The sequence below is a fragment of the Fundulus heteroclitus genome, unplaced genomic scaffold (genome assembly GCF_011125445.2).
Source record: "Fundulus heteroclitus isolate FHET01 unplaced genomic scaffold, MU-UCD_Fhet_4.1 scaffold_74, whole genome shotgun sequence".
Taxonomy (NCBI): Eukaryota; Metazoa; Chordata; class Actinopteri; order Cyprinodontiformes; family Fundulidae; genus Fundulus; species Fundulus heteroclitus.
This window is the reverse complement of record NW_023397186.1, coordinates 545,594-572,366: the sequence shown is the minus strand read 5'-3', so window position 1 is coordinate 572,366 and position 26,773 is coordinate 545,594. Positions and strand designations below refer to the sequence as shown.

General features: G+C 39.3%; 1 protein-coding gene across 1 annotated transcript in view; it reads right to left on the bottom strand.

The window, feature by feature from the left end:
* Positions 1-26,773, bottom strand: part of LOC105934256 (zeta-sarcoglycan) — a 423,091-nt gene that overhangs the window by 136,517 nt on the left and 259,801 nt on the right. The window contains exon 3 of the mRNA XM_036134093.1: positions 10,234-10,335. Coding sequence (XP_035989986.1) covers positions 10,234-10,335 — 102 coding nt within the window. The remainder of the gene's footprint in view (positions 1-10,233; positions 10,336-26,773) is intronic.

Genomic DNA, 26,773 nt, shown 5'->3' with positions numbered 1-26,773 from the left:
CCTGACACACACAGTAATGTTGAGATCTGAGCTATCTTGGGTCCATGACACCACCTCTAGGACTTCCAGGTTTTTACATTAAACACAATTCTTTATGATCTTGGCTATCTGTTTGGGGCCATTGTCCGACAACAGAATAAACTTGGGGCCAGCAGGCCTCCCTGTTGTTATTGTATGATGGATAAGTAACTATCTGTATTTTCATCATAGAGGAAACAATTAATCCTGACACTAAATCTCCAACTTTCTTTGCAGCCCCATAATTGCAAGGCATCTCCACCATGTTCCGCTGCCTGCAGACACTCATTTTTGTACTGCTCTCCAGCCATTCAGCAAACAAATTGCCTTTTGCTACAGCCAAAAATGTCTAATTTGACTCTTCTTGGGTGTATTTTTCCATACCCAAGTTGCTATGTTTTTGTCCATAGTTGAGTCGCTCAGCCTTGTTTCCATGTTGTAGGCTGCAGCTCCTCCATGAAGACCACATCTGGCCAGACTTCTCCAGATAGCGGATAAGTGTACCTGGTCCCACTGATTTTAAAAGAGATTGAATAGCACATTTTGAAACACCAGTCTGTTTTGAAGTATTTGTCTAGGAGAGACATTGCTGATGCAGTTTAACTACCTTGCGTCCTGTCCCCTGTTGCAGTGCTCAGTGTTACCACAGTGTATGAGCTGTGACATGAAACTGTCTTCACAACCATACATGGGTGGCTACCAGTGAATGGCTGGTTGTCCCTCACCCAGTTTTAAACCCCCTGTGTTGAACTTGTGTGAAATGAATGAGGAACGATGGGGTTGGTGTGTGTGTGCATGTATATATATATATATATATATATATATATATATATATATATATATATATATATATATATATATATATATATATATATATATATATATATATAATGCTGGTTGGCAGCATTGACCAATTCTAGCAGCAGTTCTAGCAGGAAGAGCGTTAGGTTGAGTTTGGGTCAAGCGATATCCCTTGTAATGACAGTCATATAAAAATTCTTCGATTTGACATGATGTGGCATTAGGTGGCCTTTTCCCCCAGTCAAGTTTTGTGATGAGTGGATTTGTTGTGGCTTTTACATGATGTGACCTCTGAGACAGCAGCTGGACAGAGAAATGGAATGATCTTTCAGAACAAGGGATTAATATTCTTATTCATTCCCTCCTTTCTGATATATCCTATGAAGGACCAAAGTGACTTTGAGTCTCTTGACATTCTAAAAAACGCTGTTAAATGTTAATGGAGACTATTTTTATGTGGGTCATGGCCTCATCTGGTGCACGTGTAGATGCCAGACACTCACTCACTAGACATGCAAAAACCATGCTTAGGCTCAAACAACTTATAGCAATATATTGGACAGAGAAAGGAAAGAGTAAAAAGCCACATATAAAATCTACCAAGCACATCTTTCTTTTTAAAAAGAATGTAATGCCAGAATTGGTCTGCCCTAGAGTAACTTCAGCAAACTTGAAAGCTAAACTTTTTATTCTTCCTTTTTTCTTAAATTTTTAGTCCCTCTCCAGTGGCTGCTTTGAGTTTTTATTTAATCTGACATACTCCCTGCATGTATCTGCAGAGTTTTTATCGTCTAACAGTTTTCATAGTCTGATGGTTGGGATATTTTCATGTTGAGCGCCTCACTTGCTAAAGGCAGCCTGCTGTCATAATCAAATATGCCATGCATTTGTTGGACTTAGCACATTCAGTTTTCTTTAAGGTAGATTGGTGCATTACACGTTTTGAACAGTAGGAGATGGAAATAATGAAAGATGATAAAAGACAGAAGCAGAAAGGTTTACGCTGAGCATTAAGCTTGTGAACATACACAGCATGTGATCATGTAACAACTGCAATGCCGTTTTCTGACCTAATCATAAAAGTCTCAAATTAAACTAGTTTAATAAAGAACTCTTGGAAGTCTCAAATTATTGCTGAACAAATATTAAGGAAAACAACAGCAACATATTTGATAAACACTGGATATGTTGTCACACATTGTTATTAAAGGATGTTTTGCCTCAGACGGTAATACGCTAATGGAATGAAATTAGAGTAAAATTGCAAATAGGTAATTCACAATACAAATTCCTTTGAATTGTATTTATTCCCACTGCAGTTGGTATATTGCTCCCATTAAATATTATTTGTTGCTGATCAATATGCATTACCTATGAATTTAATTTAATTCACTTCTTATTTATTTCAGAAAGACAACACCTTGACAGGACACTATTATATTCACACAATGAGTACCCTGAGCAATAAGAAAATGGCGCTCTCTTTCCTTGATGCAACAAAAAATAAAACAAGCTGACATAAAACAAGGTTATTATTTGGTTAGGAAAGCAGACACCGTTGCCTTTGTGACGTGCAATTAAATGAGGTTTGTATGACAGTTTGACTTAAAAACATTTACTTTATCCCAGAGAAAATTAATATTACTTCAAAGAAATATGGCCTGCATTGGTTTTCCATTTTTAGAATCAGAGCTCATCACAAAAATATACTATTAAAGTAAATGAAAAACACAAAGTTAGGATATTATTATGCCTAAGTTTACACTAATTTCAACAAGTACTGCAACATATGTTAAAATCCTAAAAATGAACAAGAGGAAATCAGCTGATGTGGGGTCTTCAGTGTCAGAGTTAAACTTAAGTAGTATGTTTGTTGCAAAAGTGAATACTTCAGGCTTGACTTTGGCTTGTGATCTAAAACCTTGAGGCTGCGGCCTGGGACTTGAGTATCAACAACACTCTATCTAACACAATCCCGATTGAAAATTAGCCAGTAAGTAAATAGACTGAATTTATAAAACTTTTTTCTGGTCATAGACCACTCAAAGCACTTTACAAAATAGCCAAATTACCCCTTATCACTGACACACACATACAACTTAGAAACTTGAAGTGAAGTGCCTTGCCCAGGTGCACATTGACATGTGACAGGGGGACTGGATTCATACACACAACCTTCCGACTGCAAAACAGCTACTCTACCCATTTCCCTTTTGAATCATTCAGAAACTGCCTTAACTAGTCTTAATTTGTTTATGCTATATTGCTATTTATTTAATCAGCGTTAAATGCCATTCACACAGGATGCGGCGTGCTCGGCGCGCTGCTGTGCTCGGCGCGCTGCTGTGCTCGGCGCGCTGCTGTGCTCTGAAGCTCATTGTTTTCAACTGCATGCTCCGCGCAAGGGCAAAAAAAAAAACGCTGTGCCAAGCAAGGCGCAATTCACAGCCTTGTCAGCTCCACATACTCCACTTTCACTGTGGTGTTTAGTGACATATACATGCACGGCCAATAGAAACTGGGCCATTTGACTGTCAGCCAGAAACACCAGGAAGCAAAATGGGGAAAAAAATGTCCTCAACTGTATGATACAAGCCGGAAGTTGTATTGCTATGGAAATGGAGCTCTTTAACAAGCTCCCAGGACCTGAGGGTCTCATGCACCCACCGCCTCTTCCTCCTTGCTACTCCATTTCGCCTAACTAGCAGCTTCTTAGCATGGGACAGATGCATATTTGCTGCTGACAACAAAATAAATGACGGCCAATCCGGCAGCAGCAGCATGCTCCACTGAGCCAGCATTGGTGCTGCGCTGAGCCCCGCAGCAAGCGCAGCGCACACCTTGTACAGTGTGGAAGACCCATAAGAATACCACACTCATACTGAAAGAAACATTTCTTTGCCCGGTCAAGGGAGTAGGTAAAAGTGTAAACTTACATTATCCCTACCGCCATTTTTATATTAAATATATGTTAGTATATATTCAATATTATCTAATTAAAATGTAGGCACATTGAGATTCTGCAGCTTACATATATTCACATATACATTGTTACACAATACAGACACATAATAGATGTTAGTCCTGCAATTGGCTGGTTGCTGGTTTAATGCCCCACTCTGACCATCTCAGTCATTATGGGCAAGACACTTCACCTTAATGGCCTGCAGTCGGTGGTCAGAGGGCCCAGTGGTGCCGATGTATCGCAGTCTCGATTCTGTCAGTCTGCCCCAGGGCAGCTGTGGCTACTTACATAGCTCACCACCGTTGAAGTGTGAATGTGTGTGTGAATGGGTGAATGATTGACTGCAGTGCAAAGTGCTTTGGGGTCGTCAGAAGTTAAAGCGCTGTACAAGTACAAGCAGTTTACCATTTACAATAGACAAAAAAGTATTTTCAATATTTACCCACTGAATATCTTATGTTTGCATATTGATTCGAAACCAATCATATATGGACATTGCTTTTACTCCATTTCCAGATCCTTCCATAATCTCACACCACAAAGTGTTACATTTTGATACCTTCCCCTTAATGGATAAACTTTTAGCCCTAAATGGAACAGTTTTCGGATATTCTCTGGTAACAGATTCTTTTTATCTTTATACATGATTTGTAAAGTCTGAAATGTAACTATATCAATAAACATCTAAATAAAAGTACTAAACAGTGTGCCAGCATGCTCAAAATTACCAACTTTGTGTTGCACGAATTGCTCTTTTCAGGTAATTCTATTAACAGATATGACAAAGTCATTCAGTTATTACACCAAAGTTCTGCACAGTAACCTAAGCATACAAACACCATTTGTTTTTTTCCTCTAGTATTTTTTAATATTTCTTCTTACATGATATAAATATACCTACCAATATACCTATCAATTCATTTTTAGATCTTTTTAATACATTTCTGGTAAAGTGCATTTTTAAAAGCATTTTTGAGTCCTTTTGTCACTCGTGGATAGCTACTATATCCTCCATGGACAGCTACAATACCTTTGTTGGTAAATACCTTCACTGGACATTTATGTGTTTTATGGGATAAACATTATACCTTATGAATTCTTAAACTAATTGACAAAAAGTAATAACTATGTACAGTCTGAATGTAACAAACTCAACAAGATAAAGATGTTAAATGTGCAAATGTTAAATTAGTCTTAAAATAACAATATGAGTTTATAACCTAGATATGTATATGTATCTGATGTGTGACTGTAAATTTCAATCATGATAGACTTTAAACTTGATTTGGACTTGCCCCTTAAAGACATGAGACTCGGCATGGACTTTGAAAAATTAATTGTGAACATCTCTAGAAGTCAGTTAATCAAAGATAGCAAATTACTATGACTGAATGATTTATTAGCCATTGGACATGCTGGCATGAACATCAATGTAATGACTGTGAATAATAGATAACAACCAAAGCCAAATATTGATCAATCCTGTGCATTGTTTTGAAGTGATTTTATGTATTTTCTCTATGTAGAAAATGTTAAAACTGTATGAATCAAGAAGCCATATAGCTATCACAATCCATCGTAGCATAACTCTTGATCAAATAAAGGGGTTGATCTGGATTCCAGGATTAATTTTCAACCCAAATGAAGAATAAAATAAAATGAATAATAAAATAAAGTCATTCAAGTCTTAACTCTTCACATAAGAATGCCTATCAAAATATTTTTTTTATTCTAGTGCTGTTCAGAGGATTGCAAGCTTATGACTTTAATCAATGGTCAATGTGAGAGATGTCTTTAGTTGCCATTAGTTTCCCTATGCTGATGGAGTTTTGCTTGAAACATTAAATTACTTGTTTAATTTGAACTTCAAAGTCTTAGAACATTTAAGTCATTTTATATATAAGTCTAGCAAGGTTGATATAGTTTATGGCACAGCTGTACACTTACAAGGGTGTTCCTAAGCGGTAGCACGGGAATTATGACCTGTAAAAAGTGTGCATCTGCTCCATCTAGATTGTTTACCCTCCTGCAAAGTCAAAATCAATATGGTTTGCCAAGGCGGCAACGGCCTAATGTTCCGTTAGAACTGTCTGCTATTCAATTACAGCAACAGAGTCGGAGAAGTTTCAGCTAACTCAGGTCTCCAGAGGAGAAGCAATGAGAAAGAATGAGGGAGAGTGAGGGACCTATAAATCTAAAACTGACAAACAGCAAAGATAATGTTCATACAGCTCCCTTCTTCACCCACCCCTCATAATAAGAATATTATTTGATACAGGGGACCAGAAAATAAATAAAGAAAAAGTTTACTTTTTTATAATCAGGCAGCTTCAACCCTTTTGACGTGAATTTTTTTTATTTTATTTTATTTTTAATCTAAAAAAAAAAAAACAGAACAAAGTAAACGAACCTGAGGCAGAGATGCAGGGGAGTCCAAACCCTTAGCTACAAATTCTGCCTTCCAGCCTTTTTTTTTAAAGCCAATCGTTGTAATTATTCACTAAATGCATGCACAATATGGTTGTTGCCTGCTCCTCAGGATGTCTTGTGCATCTGAACAAGTGCAGTGGGTTGAACGGAGAGGGACACCTTTTGCAGCCAAACCTTGAGCCTCGACACCCACCTAAAAACATCCTTGGAAATTTCCCATATCATACAACTTGTGGTTCATATATTGTACATAATACCAGTGCTGTGGCAATATTTCTACTCAGCATGTGCTGTTCTTTAATGGGACTGTCTAGGAGGTAAACCTCTTATTAGGGCTGCCGACGACATAAAAGTTAGCCTGACTTTAGGGAGCCTGTTTCGCTACCAGACTTCAAAATGAAGAAGGCTACAGTGGGAAAGAGAGAAATGTCAAATTCAGGGGATGGAAGTAGAAAAGGTCTAATGACAGAGAAAAAAGGGACATAAAGAAAAAAGTCAAATCAAAGAAACGGAGAGACAGCAAGAAAACAGAATAATTGAAGTTGTCTATGTGCCTCCTGTGGTGGCAATAGGTTGTCACAGGGTCCCTGTGGGGACAATTATAAGGCTTAGTGGCAAGAGTCAGTGTTTGCGTGTGTATGAGAATGTGTGCAATTATGTATGTGTCACTGAAGAAAGAAGAAAGATCCTCAGGTGAAACCAGAAGATAAGATACAAGGGCATGGAGAAAAATATAGCCTCTGACTTGCATCTAAGCCACCCTTCAAATATTTAGCATATCATTCCTACCATGTATTTGCAAAGAAAAAAAAGGAATATGGTAGACTTACAAAATGAATAATTTTGCTAAGACATAAATATCCATCCACTAGGGGCCAGGAAAGGACCCTCGTCCAAAAATAACCCATTATCCTTAAAAGCGACCTGTCTGGAAAGTTATACTAACTGGCCTTTGGATTTACCTAAAAATTTGTGTTGACTTGCTTTCAAAAGATTTGGCTCGTCAAAGAAAAAATATTGCAATATGATTGCAATTCAAAATTTTCACAAAATGATATCGGCTCATGTCGAAATAACAGTGCTATTTTGCTATGGCATCAAAAGAAAGAAATGGGGCTATTGTGTCCTTCACCCTACACTTATCCTCTCAGGAAATATCTTTTGTGGAAAGTTTGGTGATTTTTTTTTTTTTTTTTTTTTTACCCGGATGTCTGAGAAATCATAGTAGTGGTATACCAGATATGCTTCATGGGTAAGCAGGTAGATTATAAGCTTCCTTCAAATAACAAAACTCTCTGAAGGATATTGTGTCTTGGCTTAGAGTATCTACTGTCACGGTCAAAGCAAAACTAAACAACAATCTAGGTTTTTATATCAGAACAATAATTATCTAAGCTTTATTTGGTTCTAAAATTATTTAAATGTTCCATCAGGTATTTTCAAACACACCAGCGTCAAATACACATGAAACAATGAAAATAAGCATTATGAATCATGAAGTATGCATTGTAATTCTAGAGCATAAAGAACTCCCTTTAACAAAAAAAAAAAATCACTTTCAGGTTTATTATTATTGTTTGTTTGGTTTATGTATTATCTTTTTCAGACTCTTTCGCTGTTGAGGAGGAGTTTTGGCTTATTTTTTTCTACATCGATGATTCTTTGTATTATTCATTAACACTTAAATCCTATTTGTTGGAATGATGGTCTCACCTTTTGACATTAAGATGAGTTATATGACCCTTGCCAGATGTATAGGCAGCTGCAATTGCTTAAGGTCATAAATTATGTTTTTCCTTAGCCTTGATGCAGAGCAGCAAATTGCCAAAAACACAGGCGATCTCACTTCCTGAGCAATGAACTGTTTTTTAAAACATTTGAATGTCGTTGAAACAATCAGTTGATTGTTGTTGAAACCGATACATAACTGTGAAATGTGCCAAATCTGCTTTACACTTCCTGTGTTTGACTTCCTGTCTGGCTCGTCTGGTTTTTAAAAATTGATGCGTTTCACTCCGTCATCCGTCAAAAATAGACTTGATCCGTATTCCGGACGACTGGGGAGAGTCACGCCGTCATGCCACAGCACAGCTCCACAGACCCTGTGGAAATACCTCATTGACTAGAACGGCTTTTATTTGTGATGGAACAGATTATGCATGGATGATGAAGTCTGTGTGAATGAGGGGTAAGTTCTTTGAAAGCAGCCCTGGTGTGCTTAGCTTCATCTTTATTTAATGAATGATAACAGTGTGTCATCTATTTTGCATTTCTTAATGCTTCAGGTTAAATGCACAGAATTTGTATGGCAGAGTATGGCAAAGCCCAGATCACTTTTTATTGTAATGCCATGCAAAACCCAAAAATTCAAAAAGAATACACATACCTTTAATTATGACTGTGTATATTAGTCCGCTAGTTGTTGATGACTTATGAGTATGCACACACATGAATATTATTAAAAAAAAATTTTTTTTTACAAAAACCCTATGAGGTCTTTCATTTTTATGTTTTCGTCACACCATTATTTTCTGTTTGACCCATTCTCCTTTACTATTTTACCCACTCCTTTCGTCCCAACAATTATCTCTCTTCCTTACACCTCATCTCTTTCAACCCAACCAGCAAATCCACTTTCTAACTGTGTCGATGTTGTTGTTGTGTGTGTTTTTTACGCAGTGTTCTGAATTTAGCTCTCACCAGGAGTCACAATGTTCCATTTCCTTCTCCTACAATGCTTTGTTTAGGATGGGCTCAATTACATCAAATCTACATCTGGATTTAATATGTTTAAGTGAGGCCACAAAGATGTGCAGGAGGAATAGTTGTCTTTTCCTTTTTTGACTTTCATCTCCTCTACACAAACATTAACATTTTATTTTCTATAAAAAATGCTGCTAACATTTTGGTGCCAGATACCAGAGCACATATTTGGGGCTCTTGTGAACTCCAAGCCTCTAACCTTTTTATCACGGGATTTTTTTAACTGCAAAAGATACATTTCACAGTTATATTTGTGGTGGCCTGGTGGTTAGAGCAGGGTTTTTACGTCCATGGAAGGCTCCAAGTTCGCAGGTTTGAATCCCACAGACTGCCACCCTTAGTCCGTGAGTAAGACCCTTGGCCCCATAATGCTTTACAGTGAGTGCACAGTGGCATCCCAGTGCTACCTAAGGGATGGGATAAATGCAAAGGAGTAATTACATTGGAATGTACAAGGCTGCTCTGAGAAATATCTATTATCTATCTGTCTGTCTGTCTGTCTGTCTGTCTGTCTACACTTATTTTACTGTTTGTCAGTTTAATAATATCTTTTGATCACCATCTAGCCATTGATCTCCTTCTTCGATTTATAATCTTCAGTTTTGTCAACACAGGTAATATATTCAGGACTAATATTTGGGAATCTAATATTTTGAGAATAGCAAATTAATGGATGGACAGATAAACTATTGAAGTCTCTTCATGGGTCATACATACAGTATAAAAACCCACAGAGAGATACATACTTGCAGTCAAAGACTTGTGAGTGTGTAGAAACTGTTGCCGAAGTTATCCTAAATATAAAGTGAATTGCTATGGATGATCTAGGAGGCTAGATCAATTGTTATTGATCTAGGAAGCTAGATCAATGATAATTCTCTATGTGATGAATGGGGATACAGAAAAGTGTTAGATCCGAGGCAATGTTATAACACGGTACAATAATGAGAAGGATGCCCTAAGTGCTGTGAACAAACCTTAGATTTGTGCTCATTAAAGCAGCAACAAAACCGTGTAATGGACAGGAGCACATTCTCACCAAACAAACACTGGCACACAATCAGACAATAAGTCATGCCTCTGATTGGAAAACATGCCATCACATTTGAACTGAGAAAACCTAAGTTCATCTCATGGATGTTCTTACAGATAAACAAAAAACAAAAAAACAAAAAAAAAAAACAGGAAATTAAAAATTGTTATGTCAGTTAATGATACATACTGCAAAACACATACACACTGAGATGAATTCTCACCCTTCTTGACTGGATCTCTTTGACGTACAATGGCAAAAAGAATTCAGACACCCCCTCCAGTCGGATTCCTTCTTCGGTCACCCGTAGGTTCCCCATACCATTCTGAAAAGTGAGAAAGAAAATGACAAGGTTTAGATGCCATGATTATTTACATGCATACACTTTTATCATCTCTTGATGGGAAGACAATTTCTTAGTTTTCTTTACTATTTTATGGTTTGAGTATTGCATTGGTTATATTAATACTTGCACAAAAGTTTATGAAATATTTAATGCTGCATTCCAGTTGTACTCAGAAATGACATTTTCTGAGTTCAGACTCAAAATTACAACAAAAAAAGTCAGAGCTCCAACTTGTAAAGTCTGAATCATCCAAGCAGTCTTAAGCTCAACACTCAACATGACTGAAGCACATTTAAAGCACAGTAGCCCAAGTAGCGGAAATCAACTATTTTTTAGCACTTGTGACAGTTTGGATTATAGTAAAACAAAGGCATTCAATGCTGTAGAATCTCTATTTTTGAACTTGTCACTTTAGCATCTGAATAGTAATTACAGGAAATTGAGAAAAAAATAGTTGCTATTGGCTTGAATGGTACCAGTAGTTACCATGGTAACAAGTAGCAGTTCTCAGTGAATTTCAGACTTGCATACAGAATGCACAGAATGTGAAATTATACCAATATTTGACTTATGTGACAAATCAATCGTAGCAGCAAAAAACACCTAAACACAAAGAGACAAAATTAAATGTTCAAGTTGAGGTAAATGCCTGTTTATAAAATAAAATAAGATAAATACATACATGTTTGATGCACTGTGCTGAATGCTTTAACCATTCTGAATCAGTTAACAAACGTAAAAAGTTAAATATCTCAATTTAATACTTAATTTAAAAAATGCAAAAGGCAGTGCTTGGAAAGAGATAGGAGGGGGCTGAGAAATCTACCACAGCCAGTGCCCCCTGTGCCAGAGGATAAAACGAATTGGACAAAAGGAACACCATATACAGGCTGTGTTAAAACAAACTAAATATTTTTAAGCACAACATACATGAAGTAGAATACTGGACATTTCCACCTGGAGGCAGAAGAAAAACTACTCATCGTACCTGACATTGTTAACCAGAATACCATCAAGTAAGGAATGTCAAAGTGCCCCCTAGCATGAAAAAGGTAAACCAAATAAAAAAAAAAAAAACGTATTGAAATCTTACTGCAAAGAATTTGTGAATGTTAACAGTCATTCTGGCTGTTAACATTTGAGCCTGAGCTTTTGGGCTGTAGAACATTTAGGACACAGTAATCTCCATACTTTCCAATGAGACCGAAAACTTTTGTTTGGCTTTTATTTGCAGACTTTTCATCTGCTTTTCACAAAAGTCGACCTCATCAGAATTGGAATCAGACATACTTTAATAATTCCATAGGGAAATTATTTTTGTTACTCGCTCCAGATATACAAACATTTTGATATATATATATTTACAAAATTCCATACAAAGTAATATAAATTTATATATTTATATATTTAGGTTGTGTTCTTTATATTACAGCAGCATTTGTAGTATACTAGCTTGCTCAGTGAAATAAAAAAAAGGGCTTTGTGCCGGTTTGTGAACAGTTCTGCGGTATTTTACAGATTCCACACGAATGAATGCCCAGGAGATTGTTGGATCAGGCTTACACGGTGAGAAGAAATTCCTTTAAAACAGCCATGTAGAGCATTATGATAGACGGGACTTTTCACACGGTGGCAGCTAGTGTACCATGTCAGATTTGTGCTTCTGAAAGTCACAGAGGAGGAGGCATAGTGAGTATTGATGTGTAATAGCTGCTCTGCTAGCAAATGTTATTTTTGATTAGTGAAACTTTCAGGCACTGTAGACATCATGAAAATAAAAAACAAAACAAACAAAACTTTCAAGAAAATAAGCTCATAATAATAATAATAATAATAATAATAATAATAATAATAATAATAATAATAATAATGGCTCACAAAAATCTGAATATCTCTCATGTCAGGTGAAATCACTATATTTTTCAACCATTTGTACACACTTTTTAAACACAGTACAGCCACTTAAATTAAATTTGTGACGCTTCCTTAGTTCCCCTTTTCCCCCCATAATCACTAATATTGATGTAACTTTCAGTTATGCTATGTGTGCAATGTGGATATTGTATGCAATAAAAAACAAACAAAAACAATGTAAGATTATACAGCTCTATCCTAAAGCATTCATACTACTTAAAATTATTATTATTATTATTTTTTACATCATTTATATGTTAGATAGAAAAATATATATAAATATATATATTTTATTGTGGTTTTATGTGCTCGGCCAACACAAAAATAACACAAAACTGCACAGGGGAAGGAATACAGAATCCATTTATTTTTAAAAATAAAAATCTGAAACATATGTCTTTCATTTTTTTTCTGCCCTCTTTGCTCTGTTAGCACAGAATCTATTCCAATGAAGTTAGTTGAAAACTTTTAAGGTCAGATGTTATCCTGTCAGAGTAAAATAAACCTGTGTGGCTAGTAATGCTCTCAAAAACTGAAAAAAATACGTAAACTGCCAAGAATGTACAGTTGTCCACACATACATTCACATTTATAAAAGGAAGCTAAACTGACTGTTTGATCGATAGAAAGTTTTCTGGTGTTGTTACATCTACAGCCGTTACTCTGACAACATACTGGAGAAAAGAGCTTATTCAATAAGCAATTATACATCAGGGCAAAGGAATCGCACATTAACCAAGTCACTGTAAAATGAAAATGCACTCATAAGAAGAAACCCTGCAGATGGACATCAAGACAAAAATGAGACATAAATAAAGATAGGAGGCTCAGCAAACTGCGCTCATGGTGTGCAATGACTCTATAACCAATTAAAATACAGAAACATGAAGACGAGGATGTAAGAATTAATCAGGGGATTTTAATCCATCTCACTGCACTGTGATCCGAACCTCAATGCGGTTAAACATAAAGGCACTCTTTCCCTAACTGTGTCACACACACTGCTCATCTTTTTGTTTCATCTTCTGTCATGTACACATCACTGGTGTGAATGGTACATTAATGGAAATGCATCAACAAGGCCAAAGAAATAAGGAAGTTTTAATGTTTATTTGTTTATGTGTCAGTGTTTAGTTCAGTCCATCCCTGGATGTGTGTGCATAAACTGTTTATTTCTTGTACCATGTCATCTCCTTGTTATGTAAATTCTGAAGAAAAAAAAACAGGTCTGATGCTATAATGCTTTGACATGTTGATCTACTCTCACTTTTATATTATAAACAGTTTTCATAGAGTTACACATTTCTGTTTTTCACAAATAAATGTTAAAAAGTGAGAAGTTTTAATAACTTTTTGAAGTAAAATCAGTGAAAGATCCAGCACAATATTTGAACCTGATGAAACGACGATGGTTCTATGAATCCGGATGGCGGTGCTGAAAGCACTGAAAGTTCCTTTTGTACATGCACCGTTCGAGTAATAATACCAACGGAGTCACACCTGTGACAGATTGGATGGCCAGTCAGAACCTATATAGTCTGACATCATCCCAGGCTGTGTTCCTACAGAAACTCCTCACGAATGCAAGGATTCTGAGTGACAAAGAAGCTCCGGTGGTCATCCTGGATTCATGTAAATGTCATTCTATTTCATCCCTCCTGACCACCAGAGAGCGATGCTGAAAGCACTGAATGATTAATACCCACTGTGTCACAAGGAATCCTGAGCACATGCGTCACTGGGAAGACCTAGAGGATCCTTGTAGAAGAATCTCACCCAGAGGATGAGGGTTGGCCATGTTGATGTTGTAAAATCTGGTGAAAGTGCTTGGGGAAGCCCATTATGCAGCAGCACATAGGGTTTCTAGCAAAACTCCCCTCATAACTGCCCATGAAGCTGAGATGCTCCTGGTAGAGTGAACCTTGACACTGACCGGCAGGGGACAGGGTCCTGTAGATGTAGCGGATGATGTCGATGATTAAATGGGAGAGATGCTGTTTGGAAAGAGGACAACCCAATTTAGGACTTCCATAACAGATGAAAAGCTGGTCTGAGCGTCTCACACCTATATTGCAGCAGCAATATATGCCTCCTGCGCCCTTGCTGGGCACAGTAACTTTGACTTATTTCCAGTCACACCTGATGGAGACTGAAACCGAGCCAACCTCAACAGGTGGTTACAATAGGAATAGGACAATACAGTGTTCAGCCACAAGGTAACCCCAGAACCGTCCAGATTCCATTTGAGAACGAAGGACTGATAGATAGAGCATGTAGCTCGGAAACCCTCTTAGCTGAAACAATAGCCAACAAAAACCTCTCTTGCATGACAGCGACTTAAGGTTTGCCTGCAACAAAGGCTCAAAGGCAGAATGGCACAGAGCTTCAACAAGCAAGAGCAGATCCCAAACAGATGCCCACGGAACCAATGGCGGATGCAACCTATGAGTGCTGCGCAAAAAAGAGAATCTAAATTAGGACTAACCACAGTACTGCCTTCAACAACAGCATGATAAGAATAAATTGCTAATTGTGCTTTAAGTGTTGAAGGAGAGTGGCCCTTATCGAGAAGGGACAGGGGGAAACTCCAGAACAGTGGGCACCAGGCAGGAAATGGGATTGTGTATTGCAGGCAGAACACCACTGAGGAAAAAGATGCCATCTGTTTGCATATTGCAGATGAGTAGAGGGTTCCCTGGAACTCAAAATGGTGCAACTGACGGGATCCAAACACCCAGTCAGCTGCAGCCCTAGCCTCCCAGCAGCTACACCCACAGCTGGAGAGGTCAAGGCTCGGGGTGCCATATCTGTCCCATCCAACTGAGACAGCACTTCCTGGTTGGAAGACATCATGGGACACTGCAACACAGACTCTGTAGCAATGGAAACTACGGTCGTGTTGGCCAGTACTGAGCCACCAGCAACAAGCTATGACCCTCTGTGAGAACTCTTTGCAGAGTAGACCAAATCAGAGCGAGGAGCGGAAAAGCATACAGGAAGGCCTGAGCCAAGGAAGAGCCAGCACATCCTCGCCCAGTGTGCCTGACGCCCCTGTAAGGGATAACCATAGGGGACAATGTGTCCACTTCTCTGAGGCAAACAGATCCACTTCTGCCTGGCCAAAGAGGTTGTAGATCATGCGTACTATGTCACAGTGAAGAGACCACTCACCTGGAGCAGGCACCTCCCATGATAGTGAATCTGCTACCTGATTGTGCTTCTCATGTAAATAGACCACCCACAGGGTAGACAGATGAGGAGAGGCCCATTCCAAAAGGTCCCTGGACACTTTCAGGAGCCACAATGATCGGGTGCCCCCCTGGTGATTGACATGGTAGACCACAGAGGTGTTGTCCAACTGAATCAGAACCTGCCCTCTAGATGAGGCAGACAATGTTTGAGGGCCAAATGTACGGCACACAGCTCCAGTAAATGTATGTGTTTGGAGCGTTCCTTTCGACAACAGCGACCCTGTGTTCCCCCCCCCCCAACCTGTGGGGGGCGGCATCTGTTGTGAACATCTGTCTGCGGTACATCACTAATCCCATGGGAACACCCCTGGACAAACATGCCTTGTCTGTGCATTCAGTAAGGGCACAAAAACATGACCACATTACCAAAAGCTTGCAACGTCTATGCAGTCTGCCATCCAGATGAAAGCTGTTGAGCCACCTCTGCAGGTGGCGCAGCAATAACAATGCCAAAGACACAATGCAGGTGACTAATGTCAGTTTGCCTAGCAGCTGCAGGAAAGTGATGTAAGGAAACTGCCTGCCCAGCCTGAATTTACTGACCAACTTGAGTATGCTGTCGACTCTGCATAAATCGATGAGCCCTCATGGAAGTGGAATCCCAAAGCCCGGCGAGAAAAGCGGTCGTCTGAGATTGAATCAGGCAACTCTTCCCCAAGTTGACTCTGAGGCCCCACCAGGACACATGAGCAAGTAGGCTGCCTGTATGTTGAGAGGTACACACCCAAGAAGGGGCGCAAACAAACCAGTCATTGAGAAATGGAAGAACCCTGACAGTGTACACCTGCAGTGGAGAGAGGGCTGCTTTTACACACACAGACTAAACGCCCCAGGGGAAAGGGAGAGACTGAACGGGAGCATGCAGAATTGCAAGTGTTACGGCTCCAGTCAGTCCTGGTCTTATTTTCCTTTTAGGGTTCCGAGAGACAGGCCTTCTGCAGGTGGTATGCATTTACCTGATTAGTGCTCTGCTGCTTTAAAGCTGCTATGCTTGCAGCAGAGGAGAGGCTCTCTTCCTGCTCTCCCTCCTCAGATCCCCGTTTGGTTTGGTTTGGTTTGGTTTGGTTTGGTTTGGAGCTTGTCTTATGGTTGGGTTTTGTTAGGTTTGTTTTGCATTTGCTTATTTCTGGTTAGTTATGGGTTTTGCATTAATCCAGTTTCTTATTTCAGGTATTCTCTCTTTGGGAATTTATTTCTTTAGTATAATTTAATAAAATTCAGTTTTAAATTTAACCAGAAAATCCTTGTGTGGTCTCCTTGTAATGTTATCCCACCAAACGAGCCTGGTGGACGTAACATTTGTGGGGGCTCGTCCAAATTTAGGTGGACCAATTGGGCTTAATTGGGCTCATTTTCATGTTCAGGTTGCAGTTACATGCCCCTGACTTTGTCTTTTCCTGTTCCATTTTTGTGGTTGGAGGTCCATGAGGATATTGGCACTTTTGTTTGAGGAGGGAGAGAGAAGTCTTTGTTTTATTAGGTAAGTGCTGTCTGGTGTTGGTGGTTTTGGCAACTCCATTTTAGACGACCCTGTTTATTATTTTAGTTTGTTATTTTTGGGCTGGACTCTGGGCTGAGGGCACCGCCGTGGTTTGCTGCCTGAGAGGTTTTTTGACCTGGAGGGATTTGCTGCCAGCGGTATCTTGGTGCTTCAAGTGCCTTGGCTCTTGGAGGAAGGCCTGAAGACTAGGCCAAGGTTAGGCAGGGTTCTGGTCTCTTAGTTAGCTGCAGGAAAATGGAGATTTGCCATTGGTTTGAAACAGTCATGCACTTCCTGACAGTGTTTGGTTACAGTATTTGGTATTTTCTGACTAGTTTTGTGAGTTGGAATATTTTTAAAAAAAAATGGATACTGTTTTTTTGTCTTCCCCAACTGTAGAGCTACTGGGAAAAACTTACAAAACAGCAGATCCGTATAGTAGCTGAACACTTTAAAATCTGATTTTGAAGCTGCAAGACATGTTGTGATAAACCTGTTGTCCGAGATGTCCGTCTTCAGTGTTTGTCTTGTGCTTGTATTGTGACCTTTGGTGTTGTGGAGAGGTTAGCTACTTGTGGTTGGATCACATCTTGTGTTGCTGGCTTTCTGAAGCAGTAACTTTTGAGTGTGGCGGTGGACCATGCTGATGGTGATCCTTTTTGTTGGTGTGACTCTCCACATTTTGTTGGTCACTTGTGTGACTTGTTGACGTGGTAACTTGTGGGTTTTAAACCACTTGGTGTGTGTGACCATTTGTGTTGTGGTGTCAACAGTTCTTAGTTGGTTTGGATTATTAGTTGCCACTTGTGGTATTGTGTGGTAACTTCGTGTAATAATCCATTTGACTGTTGTGCTCCCTTTTTGGGTCACATGTTGCCATCGTCTAAGTCATTTGTGTTTTGTCTTAATGGGTGTTTTTTTTACATCAGGTTAATTGGTTTTTCAACAACACATCTAGTTTTGTTTCAATAGTTCAGCTCCTCCTTCTGACTTCTTTTGCTGCTCCTTCTTAGATTTCGGATTATGATAGACCAAACATAAAAAGGAAAATGGTTACAGAGGTCCTAGGTAGGATCCTCTGTTTTAAGGGGGGAGGTGTTACGGCTCCAGTCAGTCCTGGCCTTATTTTCCTTTTAGGGTTCTGAGAGACAGGCCTTCTGCAGGTGGTATGCATTTACCTGACTAGTGCTCTGCTGCTTTAAAGCTGCTATGCTTGCAGCAGAGGAGAGGCTCTCTTCCTGCTCTCCCTCCTCAGATCCCCGTTTGGTTTGGTTTGGTTTGTAGCTTGTCTTATGGTTGGGTTTTGTTAGGTTTGTTTTGCATTTGCTTATTTCTGGTTAGTTATGGGTTTTGCATTAATCCAGTTTCTTATTTCAGGTATTCTCTCTTTGGGAATTTATTTCTTTAGTATAATTTAATAAAATTCAGTTTTAAATTTAACCAGAAAATCCTTGTGTGGTCTCCTTGTAATGTTATCCCACCAAACGAGCCTGGTGGACGTAACACAAGTGACGACCCTAATAGGCAAACCTCAAAAAGCTTGCGGTTTTGCCACAACAGGCACATGAAAATAAGTACCCGTCAGATCTATTGATGTGAACCAATCCATCCTCGCAACAGCCTGAAGACCCTCTGACGTTGTCACCATGTGAAAGGGCAGCACCTTCAGGTACTGATTGAGTCCTCTTAGATGCAAGATGAGACAAATCCCACCTGTGTTGCTTATGTCGAATAGTAGCCCCCAGGTTGCTGCAGAGGATCCGCTACCTTGATTGCTCCCTTGGCCTGGAGGGCAGAAAGCTCCTGGTCTAGGACTTAGACTTTGACCAGGTCGGTGATTATAGTTATCTTGACAAAGTGCGGTCAATCTGAAAACTTGTGATTTATTATAAACCTTTATTTATCCTGGCTTTCATAATCTGGCAAGAGGGATAAACTTTTCTCCAGCCTTAAAACTGCCTTAATTTTGACACAATCTGAAAAAAAATATTTTTTAAAAATAGATATGTAGATCTCAGTAGAAGAGTAGTTTTGGGTGTGAATGTTTTTTTTTTCTTCAGGGTGGTTAGGAATGGGGTGGGTACATTGTTGCTGTGTCAACAAACTAAAATGACTGTTATGAAGTGATAGAACTATTTTGTAACTGTGCTCCCCCTGGTGGATTGGTTATAACAGATGCAATAAAAATTGCTGAACTGCAGAAGCATGTAAAGCTTTCTTGCTGAAAAAAGAAGCTGAATGCAGACAGAAGTTTATATACATGAAAAAATACTAAATAAAATATCCCACACACTGCAGTTACGAGTGCCTTGCGAGATCAGTCTAGTCGCAAGCCGCACATCACAGGCAGAAGAGCTGCCTGGGTAAATGTCTCCTGTTGAATCAGCATTAAGACAAGAGTCCTATGAACACTGCCAAAAAGAGAAGATGACAAAACAAAAAAACTAGTTAGGGCACTAAACACTGATACAAACCACCATCATTAGCAACGTTGAAGAAATGAAACACAAAAACACAAAAACAAAATACCCACATTATTTTGAATGAAAAATATAAAATACACTTATTTTTAAAATGTACTATTTACTTGTGTTTAAGATGAGGTAGCAGAAAGACTGTTGTGAAAAAAGTGAAACATGATCACTATAAATGTAGCATGTAAAAGACATCTCAAGGCAGTATCCAAATAGGACATATTGTGATATTATGTCTATAAATGGATCTATGTGTATGTGTGTGTGAGAGAGAAGGAGAGAAAGAGAGATTGATGTGTGCAAGGTCAATAGAGTTGGTGAGTTTGCGGATGTCCTCTTCAATGTTGTGTTGTTGTTGAGATAATGATGGATTTACCCATCATGGTGAGGTCAACTGGCAAACTGTCCCATTAGGTGAAAAGATGCCATACGCAAGGTTATGCACACAGAACAGCACCACCAATTCAACCAAAGCAGAGACATGTTTATCATTATGACTTTTATATGTCCACAAGTGCACTCTCATGTACATAGATGCACATTACACGTAATGATTACCAGAAATGATGGATAGGCTTGAAGAAATATATTTTAGGCCCTCGAAAATTTTGGACTGTTGTAATATTTCATAAAATCCTTTATGTCAACACCAGAAAACTTTGAGGGGGGGGGGGGGGGGCAGGTAATGAGAAATGGTGTCACCTTACCCTGAATAAATATCTGGGGAAAATGGCAGATAAATACACTGGTTAGCAATGTCAAAATAAATAAGCTGCAATTTTTATAAAGGCCTATTTATGCACATCTATCGCTGTTTCTTTCTTCTCTCACAAATAAAGCAAACTGAAACTTTTCTTTTGATTGGTAGATTGGTGTTTTAAAAGCACAAATCTCAACACCATCGTGGACCGAGTGAAAGGCTGTCATAGGACATCAGAGACAACATCAATCTCCACAAGGCAGGAGTGGGCTGCAAGAACATTAGTTAAAAGCTTGGTGAGAAGGTGACAACTGTTGGGTTGATTACTGGTCAAAGGGAAGAAATATGAAATTACTAACAGCTGCCCTTTGTCTGCAGCTCCCAAAACTGTCTATGCATTTGAGAATCATCTTGAGAAAATTAAGAGATCAGCCCACAGCTACATGTGAGGAGCATGTTAGTGAACCACAGCCAGTTGGAACACATTCATCATCCTGAATGAGTCAGAGATTGCTTTGGTTGCAATCCTGTATTTAGATAAGACTGAAATAAAGCTCTTTGGCATTAATCTAACTCTCAGTGTTTAGAGGAGAAGAAATAGTATGACCAAAAGAACACCATTCCCACTGACAACCACAGAGGTCAAAACATGATGCTTTGGGGCTGTTTTTGTCATGATTCTGGCTTGGCTTTCTGCCTGCTCTGTTGCTCTCCAGCAACATGGCAATCAAGATCATCCCATGCACCTGCAGCACAATCAACTCAACTGCCCATAGCTGTTTCTCTGCCTTTAAATACTGATGATCCTCCAACATCCAATGGCATATTATTTGAAAGCCACTACGTGAGTAAATGTCCAGTGTTTCTTGCCTGCCTTCCCAAGTTTTTGATCAAGTTCTTGTTCATTGGATTTCCTAGTCTTGCCTTGCCCTCATTGGACAAGTCATTGGCTCTCTGTTTTCTGGACTGTTTACACAATCACGAATCTTGGAAAGCCATTTGGACCCGTTCGCCTGTCTCTTCTCAAGTTTCAGCCCATTGTTTCTGTCAGCCCTCAACTTTTCCCAAGTTATGATGAGGGTTTTGCCTGCCTGCATTATTATTTTTTTTAATAAACCTTTGTAAGCATAACACCATGTCTGGCTCAAATTATGGGTTCTCTGTCAGTCTGGGCATTACAGTTTTTCGGGACATCGCCTCATTAAGGGGTTAATACGTGGTCCTTTACTGTGAAATCTAGTATGTGAACACTAAAGATGTGTTGTGGATGAGGCTTTAAGCATGACAATAACTCAATATACACCACAACAACAATTGTGTGGATTAGAAGAGGATGTAATTCATTTTATGGAATGGCCTACTGGAGTGTCTAGATCTCAATTCTACAGAAAACCTTTGGACAGAGATAGAGCTTTGAATTGTATCAGCCAAGAACAACAACGATTTAGAGTTTCTGTAAATGTGAGCTTTATCACATTTTGTGATGTTACAAACTGTAGTGTGTTTTGAGGTTTATTGTGCTAGACTATCATGCCTAATTGTGAAGTGAAATGGAATTTGGACATAGTTTCCAAAATTTATGCACACAAAAATCTAAAACAATTGTAATCCTGTTCTATCTTTCAAAACTACTGAGTACTGCTGGTGTTCTGCCAAACACTGAGCTAGCTGCCTGTATGAACATCAAATAAGATGAAAGTATTTCTGGTTTCACACTAAAATTGCGTCTGCTGTTAAACTTCAAAAACGTTTGCTGGAAATGGGTGAATAAAATATTTTATATTGATATTCGGTAAATTCAAATCAAAAGATGTTAAATTTAATATAATATGTGCAGTTTCAGGGCTGAACAATAACTTCCTTTCCCTGAGGTCTCTGCAGTGAGCTTCTTTTGGTGCTAAATAAAAAGATGTAGCCCAGGGGGATAAATATGAACCTCTTTAAGATGTTTTGTATTGAGACCACTGCTGTACAAGAGGAACAGCCCTCACTGTCTTCAAATGGCGAACTTACTTCATACCCTTTGTATGAGCCTGCACCTTTTTCCAAGACCCCTCTGACTGACAAATGACAGTGAAGACTTTCCTGCTGCTTCGCTCTCCCCACACAATTCACTCACCCACTCAAATTGTGCACAAAATCACAAAGGAGCATGTTGACAAGTGGAGTTAACATCACCTTGCTTCCACCAACAACTGTGTCCTACTTCACTTTTGTACCCTGTGAGACAGCCTGAGTGACAAATAACAGCAAAGGTCTAAAGCCTTTTCACACTTGTGCGTGTCTGCTTGCTTTGCTCCTGTCAATGTGCATGTTGTTGTGCAAAATAAAAAATGAACCTGAAATGTAAGGTCTAAGGAGCAAAAGGAAAACTACGTCTAAATAATGTTATCTCAATACAATTTAAGACCGCAGCTATTGTAGAAACACAGTTTGATTTTTACTGAGTAATTAACAGTTCAAAACAGTTAAAAAATTAACAGTTCAAAACAGGAGACTTCATGTTAAATTTTTTGTAGAGTTCAGCAACATGGAGGTCTAGGAATTAAGGAGATTAGAAGTTTAATTTTGATAAAAATCCATCAAATGCGAAACAAAGCCTGGTTAGTGGTAAAGTTCTCAAAACAAATAGGTTGGTGGTTCAGAATAGTTTTCTGCTGTTTTAGAGCAGTTGTAGAACAGCAGAAACTAGATATTGTATTGCAGGAGTACAGAGTGCATTCTGGGGAAAATGAGAGAAAAATTCCCACAGAAGAATTATACTCTGTTTAATTTTTTGTGTGTTACTAAAAAAAACACCTACTTTACTTCCGAAAGCCCCCCCACTGGTTCTGTCTCAAAAACAAACAGCTCTAAGGATTAGAAGTATCAGCAGCTTCCTGCTCCGCACCATCAAGGGGGTCATTCAATCATCAGAAAAAGAGCCCCTTCTGGATATGAAGCCGCTCCCACTCTCCACATAATTTTTTGCTGTTTTATGCTCATTAGTCTTATCTACACTCTGGTTGGCTGAACACACTTGTGAAATAACAACTGTGAAGCCATCAGATTTTAAAACAGTTATTTAAACATTTTGGTATGTCTGGAGTTATTGTGCTGTTCCTGATAATGTCAATTACAGTTTTTGAGGTTTTTATAGCACTAGTGGCTTGGTTTTCAGACAGTGGGCTAACAGGAAAGGGGGTATGAGAGAGGGGGAGAGACATGCGGCAAAGGACCACAGGTCAGAGTCGAACCCGGGTCGGCCGTGTCGAGGACTGCTCCATCGAAGCACACCCCTTATTATTTTTGCTGAAAATTAAAATTAAGGCATCATTTGATAACAAATGAACAATTTTATATCCTCTTAAATGGAAAATGTTAGCTAAAACACAAAGTATATTTCTCTGCCTTCCTGGATTCACCCTGGTTCCTTCGACTGCTCTCTGCTTCCCACCTCCGTTCCACCTGCTAGTCCTCCTGTCACTCAGTCACCTAGTTCCACCGAGAGCAAGAATCCGTCTTCCACTCCACTCCCCTGGGATAGGTTGCTCATACCTGGCGTGTCTCATATCCTGAGCATTACGTCTTTGTGTGCCCTTGAGCCAAATAAACATCTTAAACTGCTTTTGTCTCCTGTCGGTGTCCTGCATGTGGGCCAAACACCTAAAAACCATCATATCTATCTATCTCTCTCTCTCTCTCTCTCTCTCTCTCTCTCTCTCCTCTCCGCGCGCGCTCGCGCGCGAGAGAGATAGAGAGAGAGAGAGAGGACGAGATAGAGAGAGAGAGGGAGAGAGAGAGAGAGAGAGAGAGAGAGAGAGAGAGGGGAGGAGGAGAGAGAGAAGAGGGGATGGAGAGAGAGAGAGAGAGGGAGAGAGAGATATATATCTATATGTTATATATAGATGTAATATAGTATTATATCTATATATATGATATATATATATAATATGTATATATATATAATATATATATATGTATATATATATATATCTATATTGTATATATATATATATATATATAGTATATATATATATATATATATATGTATATATATATATATATATATCTATACACACATATATATGTGTTTCAGCAAATAAGAAGTTTCACACTTCTTATTTGCTGATCTCTTTGTCTGAAAACTCTCATGTACTTCCTCATTCCACCACCAAATCTCCGTATCAACTTTCCTTCCAGAAGACATACAACTCTCCTACCTCTCTCCTTGACAGTATTAGCTGTGGCTTTCCACTCAGCTGAAAGCACCTCCTAGCTATCCAGAGCATGTCTCAACTCCTCCCTGAATCTACCTATGTGCTACCATCTCTGCTCTTTTAGTCACACTATGTTCCTGCCTGTTCTAGAAGAAAGTATTTTCTACAGCCGTTCCCAACATTTTTGCAAAGTCTACCACATCTATCCTACTGCTCTCCTGTTCTGGATACCAAACCTGCCCCATAATTTTCACGGGTGGTGGCAGAAGTAGTCAGAGCAACACACTTGCATTCAGAGAAGGCTGCAGGTACCCAGTTCGATACCCGCAGACTCCCACTATGGGTCCGTGAGCAAGACCCTTAACCCCAGACTGCTCTATAAAAGGTACCCATTGCTCCCCAAGGGATGGGTTAAATGCAGAAGACAAATTTTGTTGGAATGTACAATTGCAATGACCAATGAAGATTTATTTCAACTCATCATCATGTCCAATGTGTCAGTTGAAATCAGGACCAATCATCACTTTCTCACCTCCAGGGATGTTCTGCCTTCTCCTCTAACTCACACCCCACCGGTGGGGCATAATCACTAACATTGAACAGCAGACCATCAGTTACTAGCTTTAGACTTATCACCCTATCTGACACTCTTTTCACCTCCACAACAGTCCTGGACAAACTCCTCATTCAAGATAACTCCTATACCATTTCTCTTTCAGGGTTCAAGTAGCACAGCTTGAACCCTGCTCCTAAACTTCTAGGGTTGCTAATTTTTCACTTGGTCTCCTGAAGGCACAGTATATCCACCTTCCTCATCTGCATCATGTCTGCCAAATCTCCAGCTTTGGAAACTTATGGAAAAAAATCACAACCAATCCAGACATCATCTAACACAATTTCTTTTCATCTCTCAACATAATTTTTGTATTTATGGTAGTGAGAAAAGTTTTCCTCATTTGGCTCAAAATGTCATATAAATGTATTTGTGAAACCCATGTTTGTGTTTTTATATTAAAGCTGACAGAAGCTGGTAAGTAATCCACAAACCACAGGTCTGACAGTTTGGGTTGATTGGGATATTTGTGAATTTAAAAGGTTGAAGATTCTATGTAAAAAACAACAACTTTCTATCATGGACATTTGCAAACCATGACCTTTTGTTTGTTTATAGCAATCTATTTAAAGCTTTAAGTAATAAACAACATGATTCCTATCAAAGAGAACACAAAATAACAAATGACATCTGTCAAGATTCTGTGTACCGTGCTCCACTAACTCTCTCCCACAGGTGGCTGTTGCTGACAGGTGGGCATGGCCCGCACTTGCGGCTCGTTACAGCTACTCTACTTTAGCTTAAAAGGAGAGTTCAGTCAGCTGGAGGACGCCAGAGTGTTAGCCTGTTGTGGTATGCCTTGGCTATTGTCCTGTCGACAGATCTGTTCCTGTGAGTTTTGATGTTCTTGATTCCAAGCTCTAACTCCTTTTCCTGTCTTCTTCAGTTCGTCGTGCTCTGGATTTACTCACCCGTGTTGTCTCCGTGCACTGAAGACCAGTTCCAGAATTCCTGCTGCTCAGATTTTGCTTTGGCTTTCCCCTTGAGCCCATTTGGTGGTACCAAGCTGGACAAGAGACCCCCCTGCCTGGATTCACTCTGGGTCCTTCGTTCTGAACCTCCCCTGCTGCTCACGTTGTGTGCATTAGATCCGTGTATAGCCTCAATAAACATCTTTAACTGTCTTTTGTTCTCCGACAGTGTCTGCATGTGGGCCAAAGACCTTAAAACCATGACATCAGGATTTTTCAGAACAAAATTAACTGAACTTGTGTCTCGCATCACATTCTCTCACTATTAGGTGACCATGATTAAGTGACCTTTGGAGTTGTTAATGTACTTGAGAATATTTCAGATTTTTAGACCAAAACAAATGAAGATTTCAATTATACTGTCCAAACTGAAAATTGTATAAAACCATGTTTTTGCAGTCAAAAACATTCGAAATCAATTAAAGATTATTATTTTAAGGATACATTGAATTTTGGATATGTCAGGATTTGTTCTGATGAACCCGAACACCACCACACACAGAGCTGCGTTTTAAGGAGTTTTATTGAAGGCTTTGAGTAATGGAGATGGAGACCAGAGACTGTACCAGACAGGAGCAGACGAGTGATGGAGGAGATGGCTGACGGTAGAGACACGGTGAAGCTGGAGCAGGCAGTTGGCTGAGCAAGGCGTCAGAGGTAGGGCTCTCAGGCTAGAAGGCGTGAGACTCAGGCAGGCAACAAGGAGTGAATGCAGATGACCCAGCGACGAGGAGCAGACTGAAGAGGGCTTATATAGGAGAGCTGGCAGGTGTATTGAGTCCGGACTTGATTATTGCAGCAGGTGAAACTGATCC